The sequence below is a fragment of the Embiotoca jacksoni genome, unplaced genomic scaffold (genome assembly GCF_022577435.1).
Source record: "Embiotoca jacksoni isolate LCO1_2020_lvr unplaced genomic scaffold, fEmbJac1.0.p SCAF_72, whole genome shotgun sequence".
Taxonomy (NCBI): Eukaryota; Metazoa; Chordata; class Actinopteri; family Embiotocidae; genus Embiotoca; species Embiotoca jacksoni.
Window position 1 is genome coordinate 784,176 of NW_027185428.1, and position 23,388 is coordinate 807,563.

General features: G+C 44.1%; 1 protein-coding gene across 4 annotated transcripts in view; it reads left to right on the forward strand.

Annotated features, from left to right (window-relative positions):
• Nucleotides 1-4,808: 4,808 nt before the first annotated feature.
• ankrd44 (ankyrin repeat domain 44) overlaps nucleotides 4,809-23,388 on the forward strand; it is a 33,365-nt gene continuing 14,785 nt past the window's right edge. For 3 of the 4 annotated variants that reach the window (XM_069177424.1, XM_069177426.1, XM_069177427.1), the window contains exons 1-17: nucleotides 4,809-4,923; nucleotides 5,489-5,559; nucleotides 7,954-8,154; nucleotides 8,638-8,725; nucleotides 9,171-9,313; nucleotides 12,524-12,736; nucleotides 13,067-13,145; nucleotides 13,222-13,336; nucleotides 13,417-13,499; nucleotides 15,111-15,222; nucleotides 15,848-15,916; nucleotides 16,106-16,246; nucleotides 18,000-18,065; nucleotides 20,088-20,199; nucleotides 21,127-21,198; nucleotides 21,360-21,561; nucleotides 23,276-23,363. In XM_069177424.1, the coding sequence (XP_069033525.1) occupies nucleotides 5,515-5,559; nucleotides 7,954-8,154; nucleotides 8,638-8,725; nucleotides 9,171-9,313; nucleotides 12,524-12,736; nucleotides 13,067-13,145; nucleotides 13,222-13,336; nucleotides 13,417-13,499; nucleotides 15,111-15,222; nucleotides 15,848-15,916; nucleotides 16,106-16,246; nucleotides 18,000-18,065; nucleotides 20,088-20,199; nucleotides 21,127-21,198; nucleotides 21,360-21,561; nucleotides 23,276-23,363 (1,829 nt within the window). In that variant the 5' untranslated portion in view covers nucleotides 4,809-4,923; nucleotides 5,489-5,514. The remainder of the gene's footprint in view (nucleotides 4,924-5,488; nucleotides 5,560-7,953; nucleotides 8,155-8,637; nucleotides 8,726-9,170; nucleotides 9,314-12,523; nucleotides 12,737-13,066; nucleotides 13,146-13,221; nucleotides 13,337-13,416; nucleotides 13,500-15,110; nucleotides 15,223-15,847; nucleotides 15,917-16,105; nucleotides 16,247-17,999; nucleotides 18,066-20,087; nucleotides 20,200-21,126; nucleotides 21,199-21,359; nucleotides 21,562-23,275; nucleotides 23,364-23,388) is intronic. The other variant, XM_069177425.1, reaches the window with a different exon arrangement.

Below are 23,388 nucleotides of genomic sequence, written 5' to 3' on the forward strand. Positions count from 1 at the left end.
AGTCGCATGTAATAATAAATTTTTTTAAATTTAATAATTGTTTTAAAATGTGCTAATCATGTCCTGTTAATAGGCTCCAGTGTTCATATTTGTATTATATATTTTCAGTAAGAGCTACTTTTTTTGGGGGGGCTGTACCAACCTTTCTAGTTGATTGTGGACTGGAACATTGATTTTACGGCTAATACAAGCGAGCAGATTTTAGTAATTGTATTAAATCACTAACAAAATCTGCCTTCTACCTTAAAAATATATATATTATATACAAGTCTGTCAAAAAAATGTAATGAGACCGCTACAGCTGATACAACATGTAGACAGGGCTGTAACTAGGAGCAGAAATGTCTCGGCACACCTCCAGTCCTCAGATCACCACATCGGCTGCTCAACATGGACCTGCGTGTTTCTGCTGCTTCTATTGTTTTTATCATTTCCACTTTCACAGACAAATGTGTGTCTTCAACCACGTGTATATAAACACACAGTGACATCTGACAAGTCAATAGTAAGATGAATAAATAAACTGACAAAGAATAATATTAAAACCAATAAAAAATAAATAAATAGATATTCTTATCAAAATTAAGATTTAAGAAATAAACAAAATCAAACAGAAGTAGATTGAATTAATAAAATTTTTAAAACTAAATTAAAATAAGTAAAAATTTGAAATAATTTAAACAAATGTAAATAAATCAAAATTTTTAACAATAATTTTTTTTTTGAAAGAACATGCTGAAGTAAAATATAAGAAAAAAAAACATACATGAATACATATTTCCCATTGGAAAATAGGGGAAGAATTTAATTAAGTAAATAAGTAAAAATCCTAAAAGTAAAGCAGGCAGAAGAATTTCTGTCAATGACAGAATTGATACATAATTGAATCAGCTCGTGCTCACAGGAATCATAAAGGCTTCAACTGGAAAATATGTTTAATATTTCATCAGAGATGCAGCATTTTAAACTCTGACAAATGTCTTGTGGCCATTCTGCTCCAAAGCAGCTTTTAGGAAATCAAACCCAACTCGGTGGTAACCATCTACTTCTGTTTGTTCCGCCCCCCCCTTCCTGTTTCAGAGTGGGGGGGGGGAGGGCTGCAGCTCAAGAGAGTTTGTTTACATATCTGCTTATATGGACATTGATACGCAACACATATGTGTAACAGCAGCAGCGGATGTGGGCCGTCCTTTCTGCTGCACTCAGCCCGGCCACATGAACACGTGGTAACGTTCAACTGCTCCACAGTCACAGCGCTGATCCTCGGCTCATCGTTTGTGATCCGATACCGCCGTTCATTCATCCATCACCAATCTGTCACGTCCTCGCCAGCAGTGTATACGAATAATGCATAAATACAGTATAACAGGTGCAGATGAATTTTGTGTTCATTTATACATGATGTTAACAGCATTGGATTTAAAGGACTTACTAAGTCGTTCATGAGGCCTCGGCAGGTTTCTTAGTGCTCCAGGATGCTTGTGAGTTACACTGAAATCAAACACAACTTGTTGTTTGTTTACAGAACACCTCCACACGGTCTCTGCTGTTGGGATGTCATACAAAGACTGGTGTAGAAATATTTTAATGAGCCCCAGCCTCACTCTCATTCCCCAGTCGGACCAGGCTGGAAACCTCACTGAAAATATTACAAGATCCAACTGAGTTACTTCCTTCCCAGGGATGGATTACTGAATGGGCCGACAGTGGCGGTGGCCCCTGGGCCCATGGGATCCAGAAGTTACATAGACCTGAATCAATCGCAAAGAGACACAAAACAACCACAAAGAGACACAAAACAACCACAAAGAGACACAAAACAACCACAGACACAAAACAACACAGAGACACAAAACAACCACAAAGAGACACAAAACAACCATACAGAGACACAAAACAACCACAGAAAAACAAAACAACCACAGAGACACAAAACAACCACAAAGAGACACAAAACAACCACAGAAACACAAAACAACCACAAAGAGACACAAAACAACCACAGAAACACAAAACAACCACAGACACAAAACAACACAGGGACACAAAACAACCACACAGAGACACAAAACAACCACAGACACAAAACAACCACATAGACACAAAACAACCGCAAAGAGACACAAAACAACACAGAGACACAAAACAACCACAGACACAAAACAACCATAAAGAGACACAAAACAACCACAAAGAGACACAAAACAACACAGAGACACAAAACAACCACAGACACAAAACAACACGGAGACACAAAACAACCACAGACACAAAACAACCATAAAGAGACACAAAACAACCACATAGACACAAAACAACTGCAAAGAGACACAAAACAACCACAGACACAAAACAACACAGGGACACAAAACAACCACACAGAGACACAAAACAACCACAGAAACACAAAACAACCACAGAAACACAAAACAACCACAGACACAAAACAACACAGGGACACAAAACAACCACAAAGAGACACAAAACAACCACAGAAAAACAAAACAACCACACAGAGACACAAAACAACCACACAGAGACACAAAACAACCACAGAAACACAAAACAACCACAGACACAAAACAACCACATAGACACAAAACAACCGCAAAGAGACACAAAACAACACAGAGACACAAAACAACCACAGACACAAAACAACCATAAAGAGACACAAAACAACCACAAAGAGACACAAAACAACACAGAGACACAAAACAACCACAGACACAAAACAACACGGAGACACAAAACAACCACAGACACAAAACAACCATAAAGAGACACAAAACAACCACATAGACACAAAACAACTGCAAAGAGACACAAAACAACCACAGACACAAAACAACACAGGGACACAAAACAACCACACAGAGACACAAAACAACCACAGAAACACAAAACAACCACAGACACAAAACAACACAGGGACACAAAACAACCACAAAGAGACACAAAACAACCACACAGAGACACAAAACAACCACAGAAAAACAAAACAACCACACAGAGACACAAAACAACCACACAGAGACACAAAACAACCACAGAAACACAAAACAACCACAGAAACACAAAACAACCACAGACACAAAACAACACAGAGACACAAAACAACCACATAGACACAAAACAACCGCAAAGAGACACAAAACAACACGGAGACACAAAAACAACCACAGACACAAAACAACCATAAAGAGACACAAAACAACCACAAAGAGACACAAAACAACCAAACAGAGACACAAAACAACCACAGAGACACAAAACAACTGCAAAGAGACACAAAACAACACAGAGACACAAAGCAACCACAGACACAAAACAACACAGAGACACAAAACAACACGGAGACACAAAACAACCACAGACACAAAACAACCACAAAGAGACACAAAACAACCACATAGACACAAAACAACTGCAAAGAGACACAAAACAACCGCAAAGAGACACAAAACAACACAGATACACAAAGCAACCACAGACACAAAACAACACGGAGACACAAAACAACCACAGACACAAAACAACCATAAAGAGACACAAAACAACCACAAAGAGACACAAAACAACCACATAGACACAAAACAACTGCAAAGAGACACAAAACAACACAGAAACACAAAACAATCACAAAGAGACACAAAACAACCACACAGAGACACAAAACAACCATACAGAGACACAAAACAACCACAGAAAAACAAAACAACCACAGAGACACAAAACAACCACAAAGAGACACAAAACAACCACAAAGAGACACAAAACAACCACAGAAACACAAAACAACCACAGACACAAAACAACACAGGGACACAAAACAACCACACAGAGACACAAAACAACCACAGACACAAAACAACACAGGGACACAAAACAACCACAAAGAGACACAAAACAACCACATAGACACAAAACAACCGCAAAGAGACACAAAACAACACAGAGACACAAAACAACCACAGACACAAAACAACCATAAAGAGACACAAAACAACCACAAAGAGACACAAAACAACACAGAGACACAAAACAACCACAGACACAAAACAACACGGAGACACAAAACAACCATAAAGAGACACAAAACAACCACAAAGAGACACAAAACAACCACACAGAGACACAAAACAACCACAGAAAAACAAAACAACCACACAGAGACACAAAACAACCACAGAAACACAAAACAACCACAGACACAAAACAACACAGAGACACAAAACAACCACATAGACACAAAACAACCGCAAAGAGACACAAAACAACACGGAGACACAAAAACAACCATAAAGAGACACAAAACAACCACAAAGAGACACAAAACAACCACAAAGAGACACAAAACAACCACACAGAGACACAAAACAACCACAGACACAAAACAACCACAAAGAGACACAAAACAACCACAGACACAAAACAACCACAGAGACACAAAACAACCACACAGAGACACAAAACAACCACAGAAAAACAAAACAACCACATAGACACAAAACAACCACACAGAGACACAAAACAACCACACAGAGACACAAAACAACCACAGAGACACAAAACATCCGCAAAGAGACACAAAACAACCGCAAAGAGACACAAAACAACCACAGACACACAAAACAACCGCAAAGAGACACAAAACAACCGCAAAGAGACACAAAACAACCACAAAGAGACACAAAACAACACAGAGACACAAAACAACCACAGAGACAAAACAAGATCGAAAGTGATCACTGTGACAAACATCCGTGAGATGACTACAGTAAGTGGGATGTGTGTCTCCTGTGTCGGACGGATCGGTCTCATGTGTCCCTTTTTGTTGTCAGGACTCTGAGAAGCGCACCCCGCTGCATGCTGCAGCCTTTCTGGGCGATGCTGAGATCACCGAACTCCTCATCCTCTCTGGTAAAAAAAAAAAAAAAAATCATGTTTGCTGCTAAATTGATCTTCAGGATTTAGAATAAGTTTAATGGATAAGGAGTTATCTTATATTTTGTAGTGTCCGAGGAACCTTAAATTTATTGATGCAAAGTTGGTCTTTAATTTTCCTTAAAAATATCTGTTAAGTCTAAAAATCCATCTTTCAGAGGTCTTAAATGCTACAGAGTGTACATTTTTTTATTTTTTTTATTTTTTTTTTAATCTATATTAAGAAAAGGAAGAAGCCAACCTCTAGTGGCACTTGGTGGTATTGCAGCGTAAGACACTTCTGCATCGGCCTCATTCTTCAGACCCTGAAGCTACGAACATTTTTATAAACAGTGTGCGGGTCGATATCAGTCAATGAGAGGTTGCAGTCGTTGGTGAATTTGTTAATACCCTGAACAGCTCACTGAAAAAATGCTTCATTCTTCCTGAAAAGTGCTGAAATTGAAAGTCACGTGTGTCGGGGTTAAAAGTTGTGTGTTAGTTGATGAAACTTGCAGCCTGTGTGAGTCGCCATGTTTACACTCCTGTTTCCACCCGGCAGGCGCTCGAGTCAACGCCAAAGATAACATGTGGCTCACGCCTCTCCATCGCGCTGTGGCATCACGCAGCGAGGTGAACGCACACGCACGCACACGCACACGCACACGCACACACATTCCAGCGGTGCAGACAGATGTCCTCACTGTGACAACAGCTCTCAAGCTTCAGGAACCAATCAGACACGTCACTCAGTTTCTGTACTGGTTGAGTTTTCACAGTGACACTTTTTTTCAAATTTGAGCATTTTTCATTTATACACTGCTCAAAAAAATAAAGGGAACACTTAAACAACATCCTGGATCTCAATGAATGAAATCTTCCAGTTCAAATCTTGATTCATTACATAGTGGAATGTGTTGAGAACAAAATAACATCAGAATGATCAATGGAAATCAGAATCATTATCCATGGAGGTCTGGATTCAGAATCATACTCCAAATAAAAGTGGAAAAATCAGATCACAGGCTGATCCAACTTCTGTGGAGATTCCTGAAGACAAGTCCAAATGAGTCTCAGTAGTGTGTGTGTCCTCCACGTGCCTGTATCACTCCCTACAACGCCTGGGCATGCTCCTGATGAGACCACGGATGTTCTCCTGAGGGATCTCCTCCCAGACCCGGATCAAAGCATCGGTCCACTCCCGGACAGTCTGCGGTGGACGTGGCGTCGGAGGACGGAACGAGACGCGATGTCCCGGATGTGCTGGATTGGATTCAGGTCTGGGGGACGGGCGGGCCGGTCCGTAGCATCGATGCCTTCATCGTGCAGGAACTGCTGACACACTCCAGCCACATGAGGCCGAGCATTGTCCTGCATCAGAAGAACCCAGGACCCGCTGCACCAGCAGATGGTCTTCAACGGGTCTGAGGATCTCATCCCGGGACCTAATGGCAGTCAGGGTACCTCTGGCTAGCACACGGAGGGCTGCGCTGCCCTCCAAAGAAACGCCTCCCCAGACCGTCGCTGACCCGCCGCCGACCCGGTCCCGCTGGAGGATGTTGCAGGCAGCAGAACGTTCTCCACGGCGTCTCCAGACTCCGTCACGTCTGTCACATGTGCTCAGTGTGAACCTGCTCTCATCCGTGAAGACCACAGGACGCTGACGGAGAAGCTGCCGATCTCGGTGTTCTCCGGCAAAGTCCGATCGCCCCGCACGGTGTTGGGCTGTAAGCACAGACCCCACTTGTGGACGTCGGGTCCTCGTACCGCCCTCATGGAGTCTGTTTCTGACAGTTTGAGCAGAAACATGCACATTAGTGGCCTGCTGGAGGTCATTTTGTAGGGCTCTGGCAGCGCTCCTCCTGCTCCTCCTTGCACAAAGGAGCAGATAGCGGTCCCGCTGCCGGGTTGTTGTCCTCCTACGTCCCCCTCCATGTCTCCTGGTGGACCGGCCCGTCTCCCGGTATGTCCTCCGTGCTCTTGACACTGTGCTGACAGACACAGCAAACCTTCTTGCCACAGTGTACATTGATGTGCCATCCTGGATGAGCTGCACTACCTGAACAACGTCTGTGGGTTGGAGACACCTCATGCTCCCTCTAGTGGTGAGGACACTGGCAAAATGCAAAAGGGACCAACAATCATCCAGAAAGGACGAGGACAGAGAAACGGTCTGTGGTCACCACCTGCAGAACCGTTCCTTTATAGGGTTGTCTTGATAATTGCCTCATTTCCACCTGTTTGTTCCATTTGTACAACAGCAGGTGAAACTGATCCTCAATCAGTGTTGATCCAAACTGGACAGCTGGATTTCACAGAAGTGGGATTGACTTGGAGTTACATTGAGGTGTTTAAGTGTTCCCTTTATTTTTTGGAGCAGTGTATATGCTCTAAATATTTTGAGGTAACAGCGTCACCATCTGTGTGTAGGGTTAACATGGTTACAGGTGTTATTTTGGTCTGTGGGGAGGCTCATTGTCCACGTCTCTGTCCTTTGCAGTGATACATCGGACGCTCTTCAGTAAATGCAGTTCACGATGTTTAAACAGAATCGCTTTCACCCTTTATATTAGCATTAACATCTACCAATGAACAGCAACTCATTGAGATGATTTTCTCACTTGTGACCTCCCTGTTTCCTGTCTGGGTTAACATGGACAACATTAAGACGGTGATATTGCTTCAGTGGCTAGACTAGGGTCCAGTAACTCCCTCACTAATACATCCACATTCCCGATGAGGAAACATTCACTCACCTATAAAACATGGTAGTTTGTAGTTTGTCTCAGCTGGTTTGTTGCTGCCTCGTGTCTGATTCTCGATGTGAATGGGAGGTGAGTTTCTTTCAGGTGACATTACTGACTGACACACTACACTGAATGTAAGAAGGTGATAACCGACTAATCGGTAGTCTTGTACTAAAGGAGCCCAGAGTGGGTTCAAAGAACGGAATATTTATCCTACAAGTTGCACACGAGTGAGTTATTCTCTTTCAAAACAGCAGATCTGTTTGGCTTTCGTCCTCAGGAGGCGGTGCGGGTTTTAATCCGCCACTCGGCCGATGTGAACGCGCGGGACAAGAACTGGCAGACTCCGCTGCACGTTGCCGCAGCCAATAACGCGCTGCGATGTGCTGAGGTCATCATCCCGCTGCTGAGCAGCGTTAACGTGTCGGACCGCGGCGGCCGCACCGCCCTGCACCACGCTGCCCTCAACGGCCACACTGAGGTACAGTAGACAAGAAGGGACTTTTTACCTCTGAGACGTGTTTAGTCAGGAGGACTAAATCTGCTGCAGCTCGGGGCTCCGCCCACTTCTGTCTCACCGTAGTTCACCAATAAACAGGCTGTGATGTCATCATCGTTTGTGCTATTCTTCAGTGAATAGCCTGGTGGAAGGAAACAGGTGGGTGAGTGCAGCTGTGCATGCGGTTGTTAAGTTGGCTCTGCATTTTGAAACTCTGCTCATCTCAGACAGAATCATTCACAAATGTTCTGCTTCTAAAATTAACAATGAGAGGCGGCAGAAACTCCTGACTCCGTTCGACAAACCGTCCACAGCGTTTACGCAACAGCTGAGCCAAGAGATGAGATTTGTAACGCTGTTATATCAGCAGCGACCCTCCTTCACATCCTGCTGCACGTAGAAACATGCAAACACAAACATATGCCAGCGATATTTCCTGCTAATTCCCCGTGTATGTTGTGTCAGATGGTGAACCTTCTCCTGGCTAAAGGAGCCAATATCAACGCGTTCGACAAGAAGGACGGCCGGGCTCTGCACTGGGCGGCTTTCATGGGTAAGACAGCACATCTCTTCACAATGTCAAAATAACACTTTACAATACAAATCTGAGCACACGTAACTTTATTTATCAGAATACTTCGGCTGTACTGTTCCACCTCTGCAGAAGTAATGTTACCCGTTAAAACAAATGAAAGACATTTCAATAACCTTTTGTTTTAAAGCAGCAGCAGCCCTCACATCTTAAGAAGGAAACATATTTCCTCCAGTTTGGACTGAGTAACTATACAAGTAAAAAATATATAAAAATACCAACTTGCTAATCTTTCAATCAGTTGAACTATTGATAATTTGTTCGTTAAATCTCCAGCACAGTTTGTCTTTAAGTGGACGAGTGCTGATGTCTTTGTTTCTACAAAGACACGATGTTTGGGTGTCACCTCTTTGGTCCGCCTGTCAGTTGGGTCTCACCTTTGTGTACTCTTTTGCGCCACCTGCAGGTCACTTGGATGTGGTGTGTCTGCTGGTGAATCAGGGTGCAGAGATCAGCTGTAAGGACAAACGGGGATACACGCCGCTCCACACGGCGGCCTCTAGTGGACAGATTGCAGTTGTCAAACACCTGCTCAACCTGGCGGTGGAGGTCAGGACAAATACATTCATGTCTCCGTCCACTCAGAGGACATCACATCATCTTTAACTCTTCTCCCCTTAACACACTCCTCCAACATGTGTTTTAACTGCATACCCGTGACATTTAGATGTTTTAACCCTTGTTCCATAACCCATTCATGCTTCCATAATGGATCAATTATTTTAGTTGATGGAGGTATCTGTTACAGACAATTATCTCTCTCTTTTACTCAAGCGGGAACCAACAGTGATGTCTCATTTCAGTTTGTAAACGGACATTTTAAAGCCTTGAGTTCAGATTTCGTTCATTGCTGTCTTGCTAGTTTGGAGCAGGAAGTGACCATATTTGGACGAGCTGGAGAGGACAGAGAATCGGAGAAACCTGACTGCACCACAGGCCTGTCAATCAAACAGACGCGTCTTTATGAGGCCTAATTTCTAATTAATGAGGGATTATTTTCAGATGAAGGAGAGACTTCAGTTAACAACACGAGATAACTGGTGGAACACATTTTTATTGACTTACAATTTACTGAGACAGTTGAATGGGAGTCTATGGAGGTGGAGCCTTTTGGGGCCAAGCTCAGTGGGACTTAGTGGTGTTGCAGCCTAAGGTACTTTTAACCAAGTATTTCATTTTTTACATTTAATTACTTTAGTCTCCAGTTATTGTTGTTAACCAGCTATTTATTATTTTTCACTCACCATAAACCTTCAAAGTAAGTGATTAAAAGGTCAAAGTAAACAGCTGAAGTCGTTATTTATCACTATTAGCTATTACTTGATCTGAATAATGTTAGTACATATGCAAGGTAGGAATACGAGCCACATACCAGTGAAGGGATGGACATACACCGCTGCTCCACTAATGGCATGCTAAAGTTGTAACCTCGTCAACTTCAGCTTCCCCGTTGGCAGAAAATGAGTCGAACTGGATTTTGTTTCCAATGTGTTACGAGTAGCTAACATTCACTAACATAGTCATGTCTCTGACAAAGTGTGTGTTTAATGTTAGCCGACAGATTGTTCTTAATGCTAAGATGTGAAGCCATCCATTTTATTCTTTAAAACAACAGATCCACTACATGATAGTGGCAGCAGGCAATAATAATAAATAATACAAAATAATACATAGTGAAAATATGCTACATTTTAAAAGTATTTCAACCAAAAAAACCAGCTGAACAACAATCCTCTCCCGTCCAGTGTTTCCATTCAGGGAGTTGTGATGTCAGACTGTGAACCAAGTCCAACCCACCATTAGAAACTCGTCTCATCCATCAGTGGCGATCCCACCGTTACGTCAAGCAAAAGTTTTTGACTCACAAAATTCTCAAATAAAAGTTTTCGTGAAATCAAAAAAGCCTCCCAAACCAAAATTCACAAGTCTGTGACTAAAACCAACAAAACTGCAAAACTGCCCACATCAGTTCACATGTTTTAACTCACCGACCCGATTTTAGATCGTAGTGCGAGAAACAGGCACGAAAATAACTTCATACAACTGATGCAATGTTTGCTTTGAAAATGATGATGGAGAAGTATGCAGGAGGTCAAAGGTCAGAAGGAGCTGCTTCAGAGTTGGTGGATGGAGAGAAAGCGTATGACGGTATGACCGTGCAGTGTTTCCGTGGGAGATCACGTCGGCCAGAGGTGGAGGAGAGGAGAGGAGAGGAGAGGTGGAGGTGAGGAGAGGAGAGGAGAGGAGAGGAGAGGAGAGGAGAGGAGAGGAGAGGAGAGGAGAAACAGACTAGGTGGAGAGGAGAGGAGAAGAGAGGAGAGGAGAGGAGAGGTGGAGGTGAGGAGAGGAGAGGAGAGGAGAGGAGAGGAGAGGAGAGGAGAGGAGAGGAGAAACAGACTAGGTGGAGAGGAGAGGAGAAGAGAGGAGAGGAGAGGAGAGGAGAAACAGAAGGTGGAGAAGAGAGGTGGAGGAGAGGTGGAGGAGAGGTGGAGGGGAGAGGAGAGGAGAGGTGAAACAGACTAGGTGGAGAGGAGAGGAGAGGTGGAGGAGAGGAGAGGTGGAGAGGAGAGGAGAAGAGAGGTGGAGGAAAGGAGAGGAGAGGAGAGGTGAAACAGACGAGGTGGAGAGGAGAGGTGGAGGAGAGGAGAGGAGGTGGAGAGGTGAGGAGAGGAGAAGAGAAGAGAAGAGAGGTGGAGGAGAGGAGAGGAGGTGGAGAGGTGAGGAGAGGAGAAGAGAAGAGAGGTGGAGGAGAGGAGAGGTGAGGAGAAACAGACGAGGTGGAGAGGAGAGGAGAAGAGAGGTGGAGGACAGGTGGAGGAGAGAAGAGGTGAAACAGAGGAGGTGGAGAGGAGAGGAGAGGTGGAGGAGAGGAGAGGTGAAACAGACTAGGTGGAGAGGAGAGGAGAGGTGGAGGAGAGGAGAGGTGGAGAGGAGAGGAGAAGAGAGGAGAGGAGAGGAGAAGAGAAGAGAGGTGGAGGAGAGGAGAGGAGAGGTGGAGAGGAGAGGAGAAGAGAGGTGGAGGACAGGTAGAGGAGAGGTGAAACAGACGAGGTGGAGAGGAGAGGAGAGGTGGAGGAGAGGAGAGGTGAAACAGGAGGTGGAGAGGAGAGGAGAGGTGGAGGAGAGGAGAGGTGAAACAGACGAGGTGGAGAGGAGAGGTGGAGGAGAGGAGAGGTGGAGAGGAGAGGAGAAGAGAGGTGGAGGAGAGGAGAGGAGAGGAGAGGTCAGCAGGAGCAGGAAGGACATGGGGAGGATGCAAAGAGCAGAAGTGGTCAAATCGGGGGTGTTTAGATACGAGGAATTGTTCAGGGTGGAGAGGGTGGAGAGGGTGGAGAGGACTGTCAGGAGGGATCTGTGACACAAAGATGCTACTGAGGGGCGCTGGAGGGGGCGGAGTCAAAGATGCTCAGGTAACAAGGATGAAGGGGCAGCTCAGGTTAGATCGTCCGGAGACACAGTGGGAGAGGTGAGATCGAGGTGGTGAAGATGGAGATGAAAACAGATGAACCTCTGGAAACCCTGAACAGTCTCAGTCACATCAGTTACAGCTGACTCATGACGTTGAGTTCATCTTTCCACGTCACCCTTTTAAATCTTAAAAATCACACCCGGGAGAACATGCACTCAGAGCTCACTTCCGACTCACTCAGAAAATAACCGTCAACACATCCCCGTGTGTCTAACACGATGTTACTCCCTCATCGTCTCGTCTTCACAGAACACAACAACACTGACACGTCTCGTCCTTCCTCATAACAGATAGACGAGTCCAACGCGTTCGGGAACACGGCGCTGCACGTGGCCTGTTTCAACGGTCAGGACGCCGTCGTCAGCGAGCTGATCGATTACGGCGCCAACGTCAGCCAGCCCAACAACAAAGGCTTCACGCCGCTGCACTTCGCCGCTGCGTCCACACATGGAGCGCTCTGTCTGGAGTTCCTGGTCAACAACGGGGCCGACGTCAACGTGCAGGTACACCGGCCGACACCGGCACGAGGACGCGTGACGTGTTCAGCTCTGCTTCTTTCTGCCACTAGATTACATGTGATCGTTCAGTTATGGGAAATTTCAATAAAAACAGAAGGCGATGATTTGCATATAATGTAAATCCAATTTAATTAAAAATAGGACAAAGACGACATTTGAATGCTGAAACTGAGAAATTTGATTGTTTTATGAAAAAAGGCTCAAAGAAACGAGAAGGTTACAGAACAGCTGTCGGCATTAAGAACCGGAGACCGGAGGCCACCTTTCAGGCAAAACCTTAAAAACCTTTTTTTTCTTCTCCTCCGCCTTCGTCAGAGTCGAGATGGGAAGAGTCCTCTTCACATGACGGCAGTTCACGGACGCTTCACTCGCTCCCAGACCCTCATCCAGAACGGTGAGACCTCCGTGTGCTCCCTGGGGTCCCGGCGCTCTGCTGCACGCTCTCTTTAATCTGTCACGTTTCCCTGCAGGTGGGGAGATCGACAGCGTGGACAAGGATGGCAACACTCCTCTCCACATCGCCGCCCGCTACGGCCACGAACTGCTCATCAACACGCTCATCACCAGCGGAGCAGACTGCACAAGGTGTCCACCTGTCCACAATTTGAATTATTACAATGACGTGGTATCTAATAACCAAAGACTTTTTGCATCTTTCTCCAAAGGCGAGGAGTCCACGGCATGTTTCCTCTCCACCTGGCTGCCCTGAACGCTCACTCCGACTGCTGCCGGAAGCTGCTGTCCTCAGGTAGCACCACCAGCTCACCGTGAAGGATCACAAACTGGATTTAGTTTCTGAACTAATGTGGCTGTTGGTTTCCACAGTTGGAACAAAGATAAGATAGTTAGTTCTCGAAATATGACAAAATTTCATGCAAATGTGGAAGATAGGACATGTTATATTTAAATGTAAATGGTTAATGCAAAAACAGTGTTCTGGGCTTTATTTAATGAACAGAAGGGAACATTGTGGTCATATTTCACATTTGGTGAGACACTGAATCAATAACTCTTGAAACTGTTATTGTATGACGCTTCTGTTCTGTCAGGTGGACGATTTGTATGAAGCATTCACATTTTACAATTTGTAGCTTTCTTGCCTCTTTTTGAAGTATCATCTTCTGTCAGTCAGCTTCAGAGCTTTTTATATCAATCTGGAGCCACATGGATATAAACTGCAACTTGACTGGTTGGTAGTGATTTGGAAATCCTCGCTGTAACTTAAAGGTCCTGTAGTTTATGTTTTCCTGGTGTCATTTTTGAAACAAATATGTTCAAGACAAACGGCATGAAAAACGTGTTTTCTTGAAAACCTTTTCCATATTTTTTCCCGTTCTGAATAAGACCGTTATGTTGTTTTGGGTCATGATATTTTGTTGTACCCAAAGACAGCTGACACGACACTGTCATTCAAACTTGCTGACCAGTTTCCCCCAGTGGTCACTCTCGGTATTGCAACTAAAATAAACTCAAAAGCATTTTCCCAGTTGTCCTCAAATAGGATTGTTTTGTCTCTCATGAATTTAAATTCATGGAGATTTTATATTTTCTTATGTTTTTTTTATTTTCAGGTTGACATTTTTAAGTCCAGTTTTCAGTTTACCTCTTTCTTTCTTTTTCGTGAAAACACATGGAACAGTTTTATGTACCAGAGTAGACAAATTATAAAAATTATATCAGTTGGTAGTAAGTGGCCATAAAGGATATAATAGTTAAGTGGGTGAAACCTGACCCCACAATACACAGCATTTGGATTTGATGTACATCATACTTGAATTTATATAGCAGTGGCAGCTGGACAAGAAAAAACTACCTTTATAAATATGAAACCGCTTTGAATTTGTATTACACTCTATGGGATGTTTAAGGGAAAACAAAAAAACAAGTTTATAACAAATTTAAAAAAAGTAAGAAATTTGCAATTACTATATTAAAGTATGAATTACTACATTACCACATACCTGCTCCCCTCATTTGCCAGTGTCACATTGTTAAGATTGTGACGGTTTTAATGTCCACATGATGCACTTTGTTATAATAAAAATAAAGGGGGACTAAAAATGCCTTTAAATTTCCTCATTTATATCATTAATTCTGCATGTGTGTGCATCGGCGGTGTGAACACACCAGGGGGCGCTGCACAGACGGGTTCAACTGCATGCTGCAATTTGAACTCCTCTCAGACTGTCTGAATGCCTCTGTGGCCTCATGACGACATGTTGGGGTCTCTTCATGTGTTTTCCTGCACCTGCATGATCACCTGTCTCTGTCCTCACCCTTACCTCTGTCTTCTTCTATCTCTCTGCGGGCTGCTGCTGTGTCTTGTCTGGCCTTCCTTCGCCGCCGCTGCCCTCTTCAGGTCGGAGGTTTAGCATAATGTGTAACGACTCGGTCGGTCTGTCTGCAGGCTTCCAGATAGACACTCCGGACAGCCTGGGGAGGACCTGCCTGCACGCTGCTGCTGCCGGAGGGTGAGCGGCAGCATTCATAAAGACACACCTCTCACCTCTTTATCACAACATCTCTCAGCTTTCTAGTTTTAGCATTTCTCCCTCTGAGAATGTGCCAAAATCTTTACCACAAAGACAGACAAGAAGTTGATAGTTGTAAGCAACATGTTTACCAAATGTAACCCTGCTTCATTAGCTTTTAGTTTGCTTTTACTTTTAGGAAGAAAGAATTAGTTTTTTATATATTACCCTTCACCTGTTGTTTGTTTAAACCTTTCTGACTGCTCATGTTTCCATTCCCCATCCGTTTTATTTTTTGTTCCCAGATCTCATCAGAAAAGTTCAATGTTATTATTACCAGAGGAATAAAGGCCAAAACCATGAAAATAAGACTCAACATCAACGACAAGATGATAAATTTTTTAATTTTGTTAACTTTTAGTTTTTTGTGTTGTGTAGTTTAGTTGTGTATTGTTTAAAAACATTGTTTATTGGTTTTATATCACCATGTATCGGTTGAAGGCTAATATGAAGACACAACATTATTTAGTCATTTAATTGTGTTTATTTAGGATCAAATTCACCGTCGTAATTGATAGAAGTGTGATTTTAATGCGGTGTGTTATGTCATCTTCTCGGTGTGCAGTAATGTGGAGTGCGTCAAGTTGCTCCTGAGCAGTGGAGGAGACCACAACAGGAGGGACACCTGTGGCAGGTAACACATCATGTTTCTGTCCAGAGAACTGTTGTGTTTCTAAATGCTGACAGAGCTGTGAAAAAGATTTTGAATGCTCTTTTATCTGAGTAAATAAGAAAAATGTAATTGCATCATTTTTTCCCCCCACAGTGCTGTACATGATGTATATTTGTGTTTTCCTGTTCATCTCTCTCTGTTGTTTCCCAGGACTCCACTACACTATGCTGCTGCCAGTCGGCACTATCAGTGTCTTGAGACTCTGGTAGCTTGTGGCACTGCCATCAACGCCACCGACCAGTGGGGGCGCTCTGCTCTGCACTACGCTGCCTCCTCGGACCTGGACAGGCGGTGAGCGAGCCGTCTGATCCTTTACTCAAATACAGCGGTTCATTATTTGGCAACTTGGAGGCAGCAAGTTGTAAACACAACACTGCGTTTCATTTCAGATGTTTCCACTTAGATTTTCAGCAGCTACATTATCGCTTATTTGGGATGGAGTTTAAAGTTGTTGCTTTTTCACTGAAAACCACGGCCAGCTCCAGAAAAAATAACCCTGTGAGAGTGCTGAGAGCGAACCAGTACACCAGAGTCGTCACATTATTTAAGTTGAAAGTAACTTTGACGTTGATAAAAGTCTGTGAAAGAATAAAAAAATAAGTAAAAAGTACCAACACAATGTGTAGAAGTACTTCATTACAAGTAAGATTCCTGCATGTTAAATCCTACTTTTTGAAAACAGAAGAGAAATTTTATCAGCATCAGTTTATCAAAAGATAAAGCAGCTACAACAAATAATGTCCGCGCATCATTCTGGTTTCTCTTGATGTTTGGGTCGTTTACTCTTCTCTTGCATCTGTGCCAGCAATGACTACAGACTGTAACTAAAAGAGTTCGTAGCTTCAGGTCTGAAAAATGGTTCCGATGCAGAAGTGTCTTCAGCTGCAATACCACCGAGTGTCCACTAGAGGTCGGCTCCAAAAAGCCTCCGGCTCCATAGACTCCCATTCAACTTCTCTCATCAAATCCAAAGTGAATAAAATGTGTCCATCAGTTATCTCGGTGTTGTTAGCTAAAGTCACTCCTTCTTATTAGTTTTCTGGAGGTCCATCTGAAAATAATCCCTCATTCATTAGAAAAGAAGATTCAAGAAGACCTGTTTTTGGGGGCGTGTCTGTTTGATTGACAGGCCTGTGGTGCAGTCAGGTTACAGCTATCGGTGGGCGGGACGTAGTATCGTCAGGTTTCCAATCAGATCGGTCAGATCCACCGCTGGCTCCTCCCCCAGCTCGTCCAAATATGGTCACTTCCTGCTCCAAACCGCTCTGAACTAGCAAAGATGGTGACGGACAGAATCTGAACTGGAGGATTCATAACGTTCACAAACCAACGGGTGACGTCACTGATGGTTGATGACATCACTGATGGTTGCTGCAAGGCAATGACCCAAAATGCCACTGTCACACTCCTAAATTAGCTTTGGTCATGTGACACATTATATTACGTTGCAATGCATTCTTGCATGAAGGATTACAACATTTTCTTTCAGTCAACATTTAAAGTTCAAATATTTTAGTTACATTTTTATCAGTCCTGCCTATTTAGCCTGTTATTTTTTGCCCTATATGAGAGCAGTACACAGCATGAAAACATCATTTACTGTTGTGGCTGCTCGAGATGAAACTACTTTACCCCCTTCATGTACAGTTTGGTAGTTTTTTCCAAACTGTGGAACTGGTCCCTCTGAATGGTCACCAAATCCATCTGAGGGGTCATGAAATGTCAAAGGGGGAGGACCTCGAAGCAGGGCTTCAGTAAATGTCCCCACAGGAGACACGTTACTTTTTACCTCCATCATCATTTGTTGTTTTTAAACTCTTGTGAAATGTTCGTGGGGAAATCCTTCACGTCCTTATTGATCTGGTGAAGAGAGGAGGAGGAAGTCCGCTCCTCTTCACGCCTCCTCCCTGTTGCTGCCGTCCGTTGCTTCATATAAAAACAGGATGTTCTGCACCTGGCCGTCTCCATGGAGACAGAGGTGATGATGATGTTGTAAGAGAATCTGTTGTGTACGTTAATGTTCATGTGTTTTGTCCCCCTGCAGGCGTCGTGTTGCTCTGGAGCTGGAGAGTGAAGGTGTTCAGGCGGAGAGGGAGAAGGAGGCGGCGCTGTGAGTCCACAAACAAATCACAACCGGGTCCAATTGATTTGATTTGATTAAAAGATGTAGAAATGTAGAAATTTACCTCAGTAACACATGATCAGGTATAATATTTAGTTGTTTAGTTGGGTTCTTTGTCTAAATTCTTTACAATTCAATTCAATTCAATTCAATTTTATTTATATAGAGCCAAATCACAACACATTAAAGTCTTTACAGCAAGACGTTACAATATCTAACAGCTATATAACAGAGAAACCAACAATTCAACAATTCCCACATAAGCTAGGAGGGAAAAAACTCCTCTTTAAGGGAGAAAAACCTCCAACAGAGGGAAGAAAAACTCCCTTTAACAGGAAGAAACCTCCGACAGAACCAGGATCAGAAGTGGGTGGAGCATCTGTTAACAGAACCAGGATCAGAGGTGGGCGGAGCATCTGTTAACAGAACCAGGATCAGAGGTGGGCGGAGCATCTGTTAACAGAACCAGGATCAGAGGTGGGCGGAGCATCTGTTAACAGAACCAGGCTCAGAGGTGGGCGGAGCATCTGTTAACAGAACCAGGATCAGAGGTGGGCGGAGCATCTGTTAACAGAACCAGGATCAGAGGTGGGCGGAGCATCTGTTAACAGAACCAGGATCAGAGGTGGGCGGAGCATCTGTTAACAGAACCAGGCTCAGAGGTGGGCGGAGCATCTGTTAACAGAACCAGGATCAGAGGGGGGCGGAGCATCTGTTAACAGAACCAGGATCAGAGGTGGGCGGAGCATCTGTTAACAGAACCAGGATCAGAGGTGGGCGGAGCATCTGTTAACAGAACCAGACTCAGAGGTGGGCGGAGCATCTGTTAACAGAACCAGGATCAGAGGTGGGCGGAGCATCTGTTAACAGAACCAGGATCAGAGGTGGGCGGAGCATCTGTTAACAGAACCAGGCTCAGAGGTGGGCGGAGCATCTGTTAACAGAACCAGACTCAGAGGTGGGCGGAGCATCTGTTAACAGAACCAAGCTCAGAGGGGGGCGGAACCATCTGCCTCGACTGGGTGGTGGTGAGAGGAGAGCAGAGAGAGAAAAGGACAGCATAGAGATAGAAGAGAAGAACTGTTGGTGGAGACGACAATCACAGAGCAGAGACATGCAGCTCCATGACGGGACATCTGGAAAAGAAAGAACAGAAACTACACGAGTGAAGGAACTGAATGGAGACAACAGATAATAATAAGAAACTATGGGAGAGAAGAAGATGGTGAGGTATGAGTCAGTTAAAGAGTAGGAGGAAAGAAAAGAAGCTCAGCATGTAACGAGGTCCTCCAGCAGCCTCGGCCTATAACAGCATAACTAAGGGTTGGTTCAGGTCTACCTGAGCCAGCCCTAACTATAGGCTTTATCAAGAAGGAACGTTTTGAGTCTAATCTTAAAGCTAGAGAGGGTTTCTGCCCCTCCAACACAAACTGGGAGCTGGTTCCACAGGGGAGGAGCCTGAAAACTGAAGCTCCGCCTCCCATTCTACTTCTGGAAACTCTAGGAACCACAAGTAGACCAGCGTACTGAGAGAGAAGTGCTCTGCTAGGATTATATGGTTCTAAAAGATCTCTAAGATATGATGGAGCCTGGTCATGTAGAGCTTTGTAAGTCATCAAGAGAACTTTAAATTCTATTCTTGATTTCACAGGAAGCCAGTGAAGAGAAGATAAAACTGGAGAAATATGATCTCTCTTGCTAAATCCTGTCAGTACTCTTGCTGCAGCATTTTGGATCAGCTGCAGGTTTTTAATGAGTACAGAGCTCCATTGTACTTACTCTCCTCCACTGATAAAGTTTGATTTGTTGGAAGATGAAATCCCGTCTTGTTCAGTGTGCTGTAATTGTTTGAGATGAACACAGACAGACAGGATCGAACAAACATTAGAAAATACACACAAACTGGGTGAAACGTTTGAATGACGGATGAAGTTTTCAGTCAGACGTTGTTAGATTATATTACCTTTAGTTTCTGCACCAAATAGAAACGTAAACATGTCTGTGTTGCAGATGTTTAGAGTTCCTGCTTCAGAGCGGAGCGACGGCCTCTCTGAAGGACAAACAAGGCTACAGTCCTGTTCACTACGCTGCTGCCTACGGACACAGACACTGTCTGGAGCTGGTCAGTACACACACACACACACACACACACACACACACACACACACACACACGCACGCACGCACACAGACACACACACACACACACACACACACACACACACACACACACACACACACACACACACACACGCACGCACACAGACACACACGCACGCACACAGACACACACACACACACACACACACACACACACACACACACACACACACAGACACACACACACACACACACACACACACACACACACACACGCACGCACGCACGCACACAGACACACACACACACACACGCGCACGCACACAGACACACACACACACACACACACACACACACACACACGCACGCACACACACACACACACACACGCACACACAGACACACACACACGCACACACAGACACACACACACACACACACACACACACACACGCACACAGACACACACACACACACACACAGACACACACACACACACACACACACACGCACACACAGACACACACACACACACGCACACACAGACACAGACACACACACACACACACACACACACACACACAGACACACACACACACACACGCACACACAGACACACACACACACACACACACACACACACACACACACACACACGTGGAAAAGATGGGAGGGAAATGAGCTAACGGTGACCTTTGACCTCCAAAATCTAATCAGAGCATCCCTGAGGCCAAGTGAAAAATTGCCAAATTTCAAGAAACTCCTTCAAGGTGTTCCTGAGATATCGCGTTCATTGGAATGGGTTAATGTGAGGTTGACCTTTGACCTTTGATTTTCCACTTCCAAAACATAATCTGTTCATGTGTCTGGACCGAGTGAGCTTTTGTCATCTGAAACAGTGTTCGGTGGCCTGTGAGCAGGTTTCATGTTGCTTTTGTTACATCCTGCAGCTGCTGGACAGAGACGACGGTCACCATGACGACCCAGAATCTCTGACCGCCAGGAGCCCGCTGCACCTCGCTGTGAGTCTCCAAACGGCAGTTACTTTCATACTCTGGACAGCATCAGTTATTAAATGACATACATAAAATAAGCATTAAAAGGATTTATAAGGTCTTAAATTTAAGCTGCTGAGATCTGTTGTACATCACTTTTTATTTTAGAGTGTTGTTTTTTTCGGCAGGCGTACCACGGCCACGCCCAGGCCCTGGAGGTGCTGCTGCAGGGGGAGAGGGAGGTGGACCAGGGGGACGAGGCGGGGAGGACCCCCCTGGCCCTGGCCGCCCTCCGGGGCCACACCGACTGCGTTCACACCCTCCTTGGCCAGGGGGCGTCACAGCGCACTACCGACAGGCAGTACGGACGCACCCCCGTCCACCTGGCAGGTGGGTGCAGCACAATTACCTCAATCTAGATTCTGTACTCGTTGAAGATTTGGGCACCAACTATAATTTACAGGAACATCAGGATTACTTTAGATGATAGTAACCACTTGAATCACTCAAACTTGGTCTACTATCTACAAACAAAGTACATGATTGAATAAGTACAGGATAAGATAAAAGTACAGCAAATTAACAAAAATAACCGTAAAGTAATGGTGGAAGGAAGAGTTAATACTAATAGCAGTGATCTCTGCGGTGAAGGTTAACGATTAAACAACTGGTTTCATTCAGGAGGGTTTCAGTGGAATAACTTTTGTTAACGTACGCTAGATGAATTTATAAAAACATTTCAAAAGTCTTCATGCTGAAGTTTATTTGGCTGTAAAATCGTGTCAGCAGACAAAGCAGCGGTTCACTAGTTACTGTCCATGACTGAGGAATGAGACCACAGGGGGTCGTTCAGGGGCCCTTCACCTCAGTCCATCTTCAATGATCTCGGTCCAGAGAAGGCGGCGGTGTTTCTGGATCATGTTTCTATCTGGTTTCTTCTTTGGAGAGTTTTAACATCATTTGTGGACGCAGCGATGAACTGTGTTCACAGATGATGGTTTTCACAAGTGTTCCTGAGCCCATGCAGTGATTTCCACTCCAGAATAGTGTGTTTTTAATGCAGTGCTGCCTGAGGGCCCGAAGATCACCACCATCCAACATTGGTTTCCAGCCTTGTCCCTTGTGTTCAGAGATTTCTCCAGATTCTCTGAATCTTTTAATGATATTATGAACCGTAGACGATGAAATCCACTAATTCTTTGTAGTTTTACATTGAGGAACATTATTCTTAGATTGTTGAACTATTTTCCAACACAGTCTTTCAGAGTGGTGAACCTCTCCCCATCTTCACTGCTGAGAGACTCTGCCTCTCTGAAATCATCTTTTATACCCAATCATGTTCCTGATCTGTTGCCATGGTAACCTCATTAGTTGTCAGATGTTCCATCAGGTGGGTTAGGGTCTTTTTTTTAAAAATCTTTACACAACTTTTCCAGTCATTTGTTGACCCTGTCACAACTTTTTTGAGACGTGTTGCTGCCATCAAATTCAAAATAAACAGATATTTTTCATAAAACAATAAAATTTCTCCGTTTCAACATTTGATATGTTGTCTTTGTATTTTCAATTAAATATGAGTTTATGTGATTAGCAAATCATCTCATTCTGTTTTTATTTACATTTTACGGATTGTCCCAACTTTTTGGGAAATGCGGTTGTACATTAATTGAACATGACTACAAACCCAGATTGAGTTTCTATACTTTAGTTGTACAAAGTTCCTGCTTCACTAAATGAAGCTTTCTGGAGCTTCAGCCACGTGTTCCTAACAGAATACAGACTCAGGTCTCTTTACAGGGTCGAGACGACCTTCGTCTGCCTTTAACTATATTTCAGACAAACTGAGTTTAGAATTTTTTGCTCTGTGTCCAAATTCATGTTTTTAAGTAGTCATTTCATGTTAATTTTGTGTTACAATCTCATTAGCCATATTTCTGTACTCTTCCTAGTGACATAATTGATTTCTGCTCCTGGGAGTGAACAAGAACAGGTTCTCTGTTAATATGTTAAATATTTAGTACACCGTTCGCTTCTTATGATTCTGGTACTTATTTCCTGTTTTCTGTGTCTCGTGTCATCTGGCCCACTTCCTGTTTGTCTGCAGTGATGAACGGTCACACGACGTGTGTGCGCCTCCTGCTGGATGAATCGGACGGTTCAGACCTCGTAGATGCTGCTGACTCTCAGGGACAGTGAGTGATGCTGTTCACCTCCACC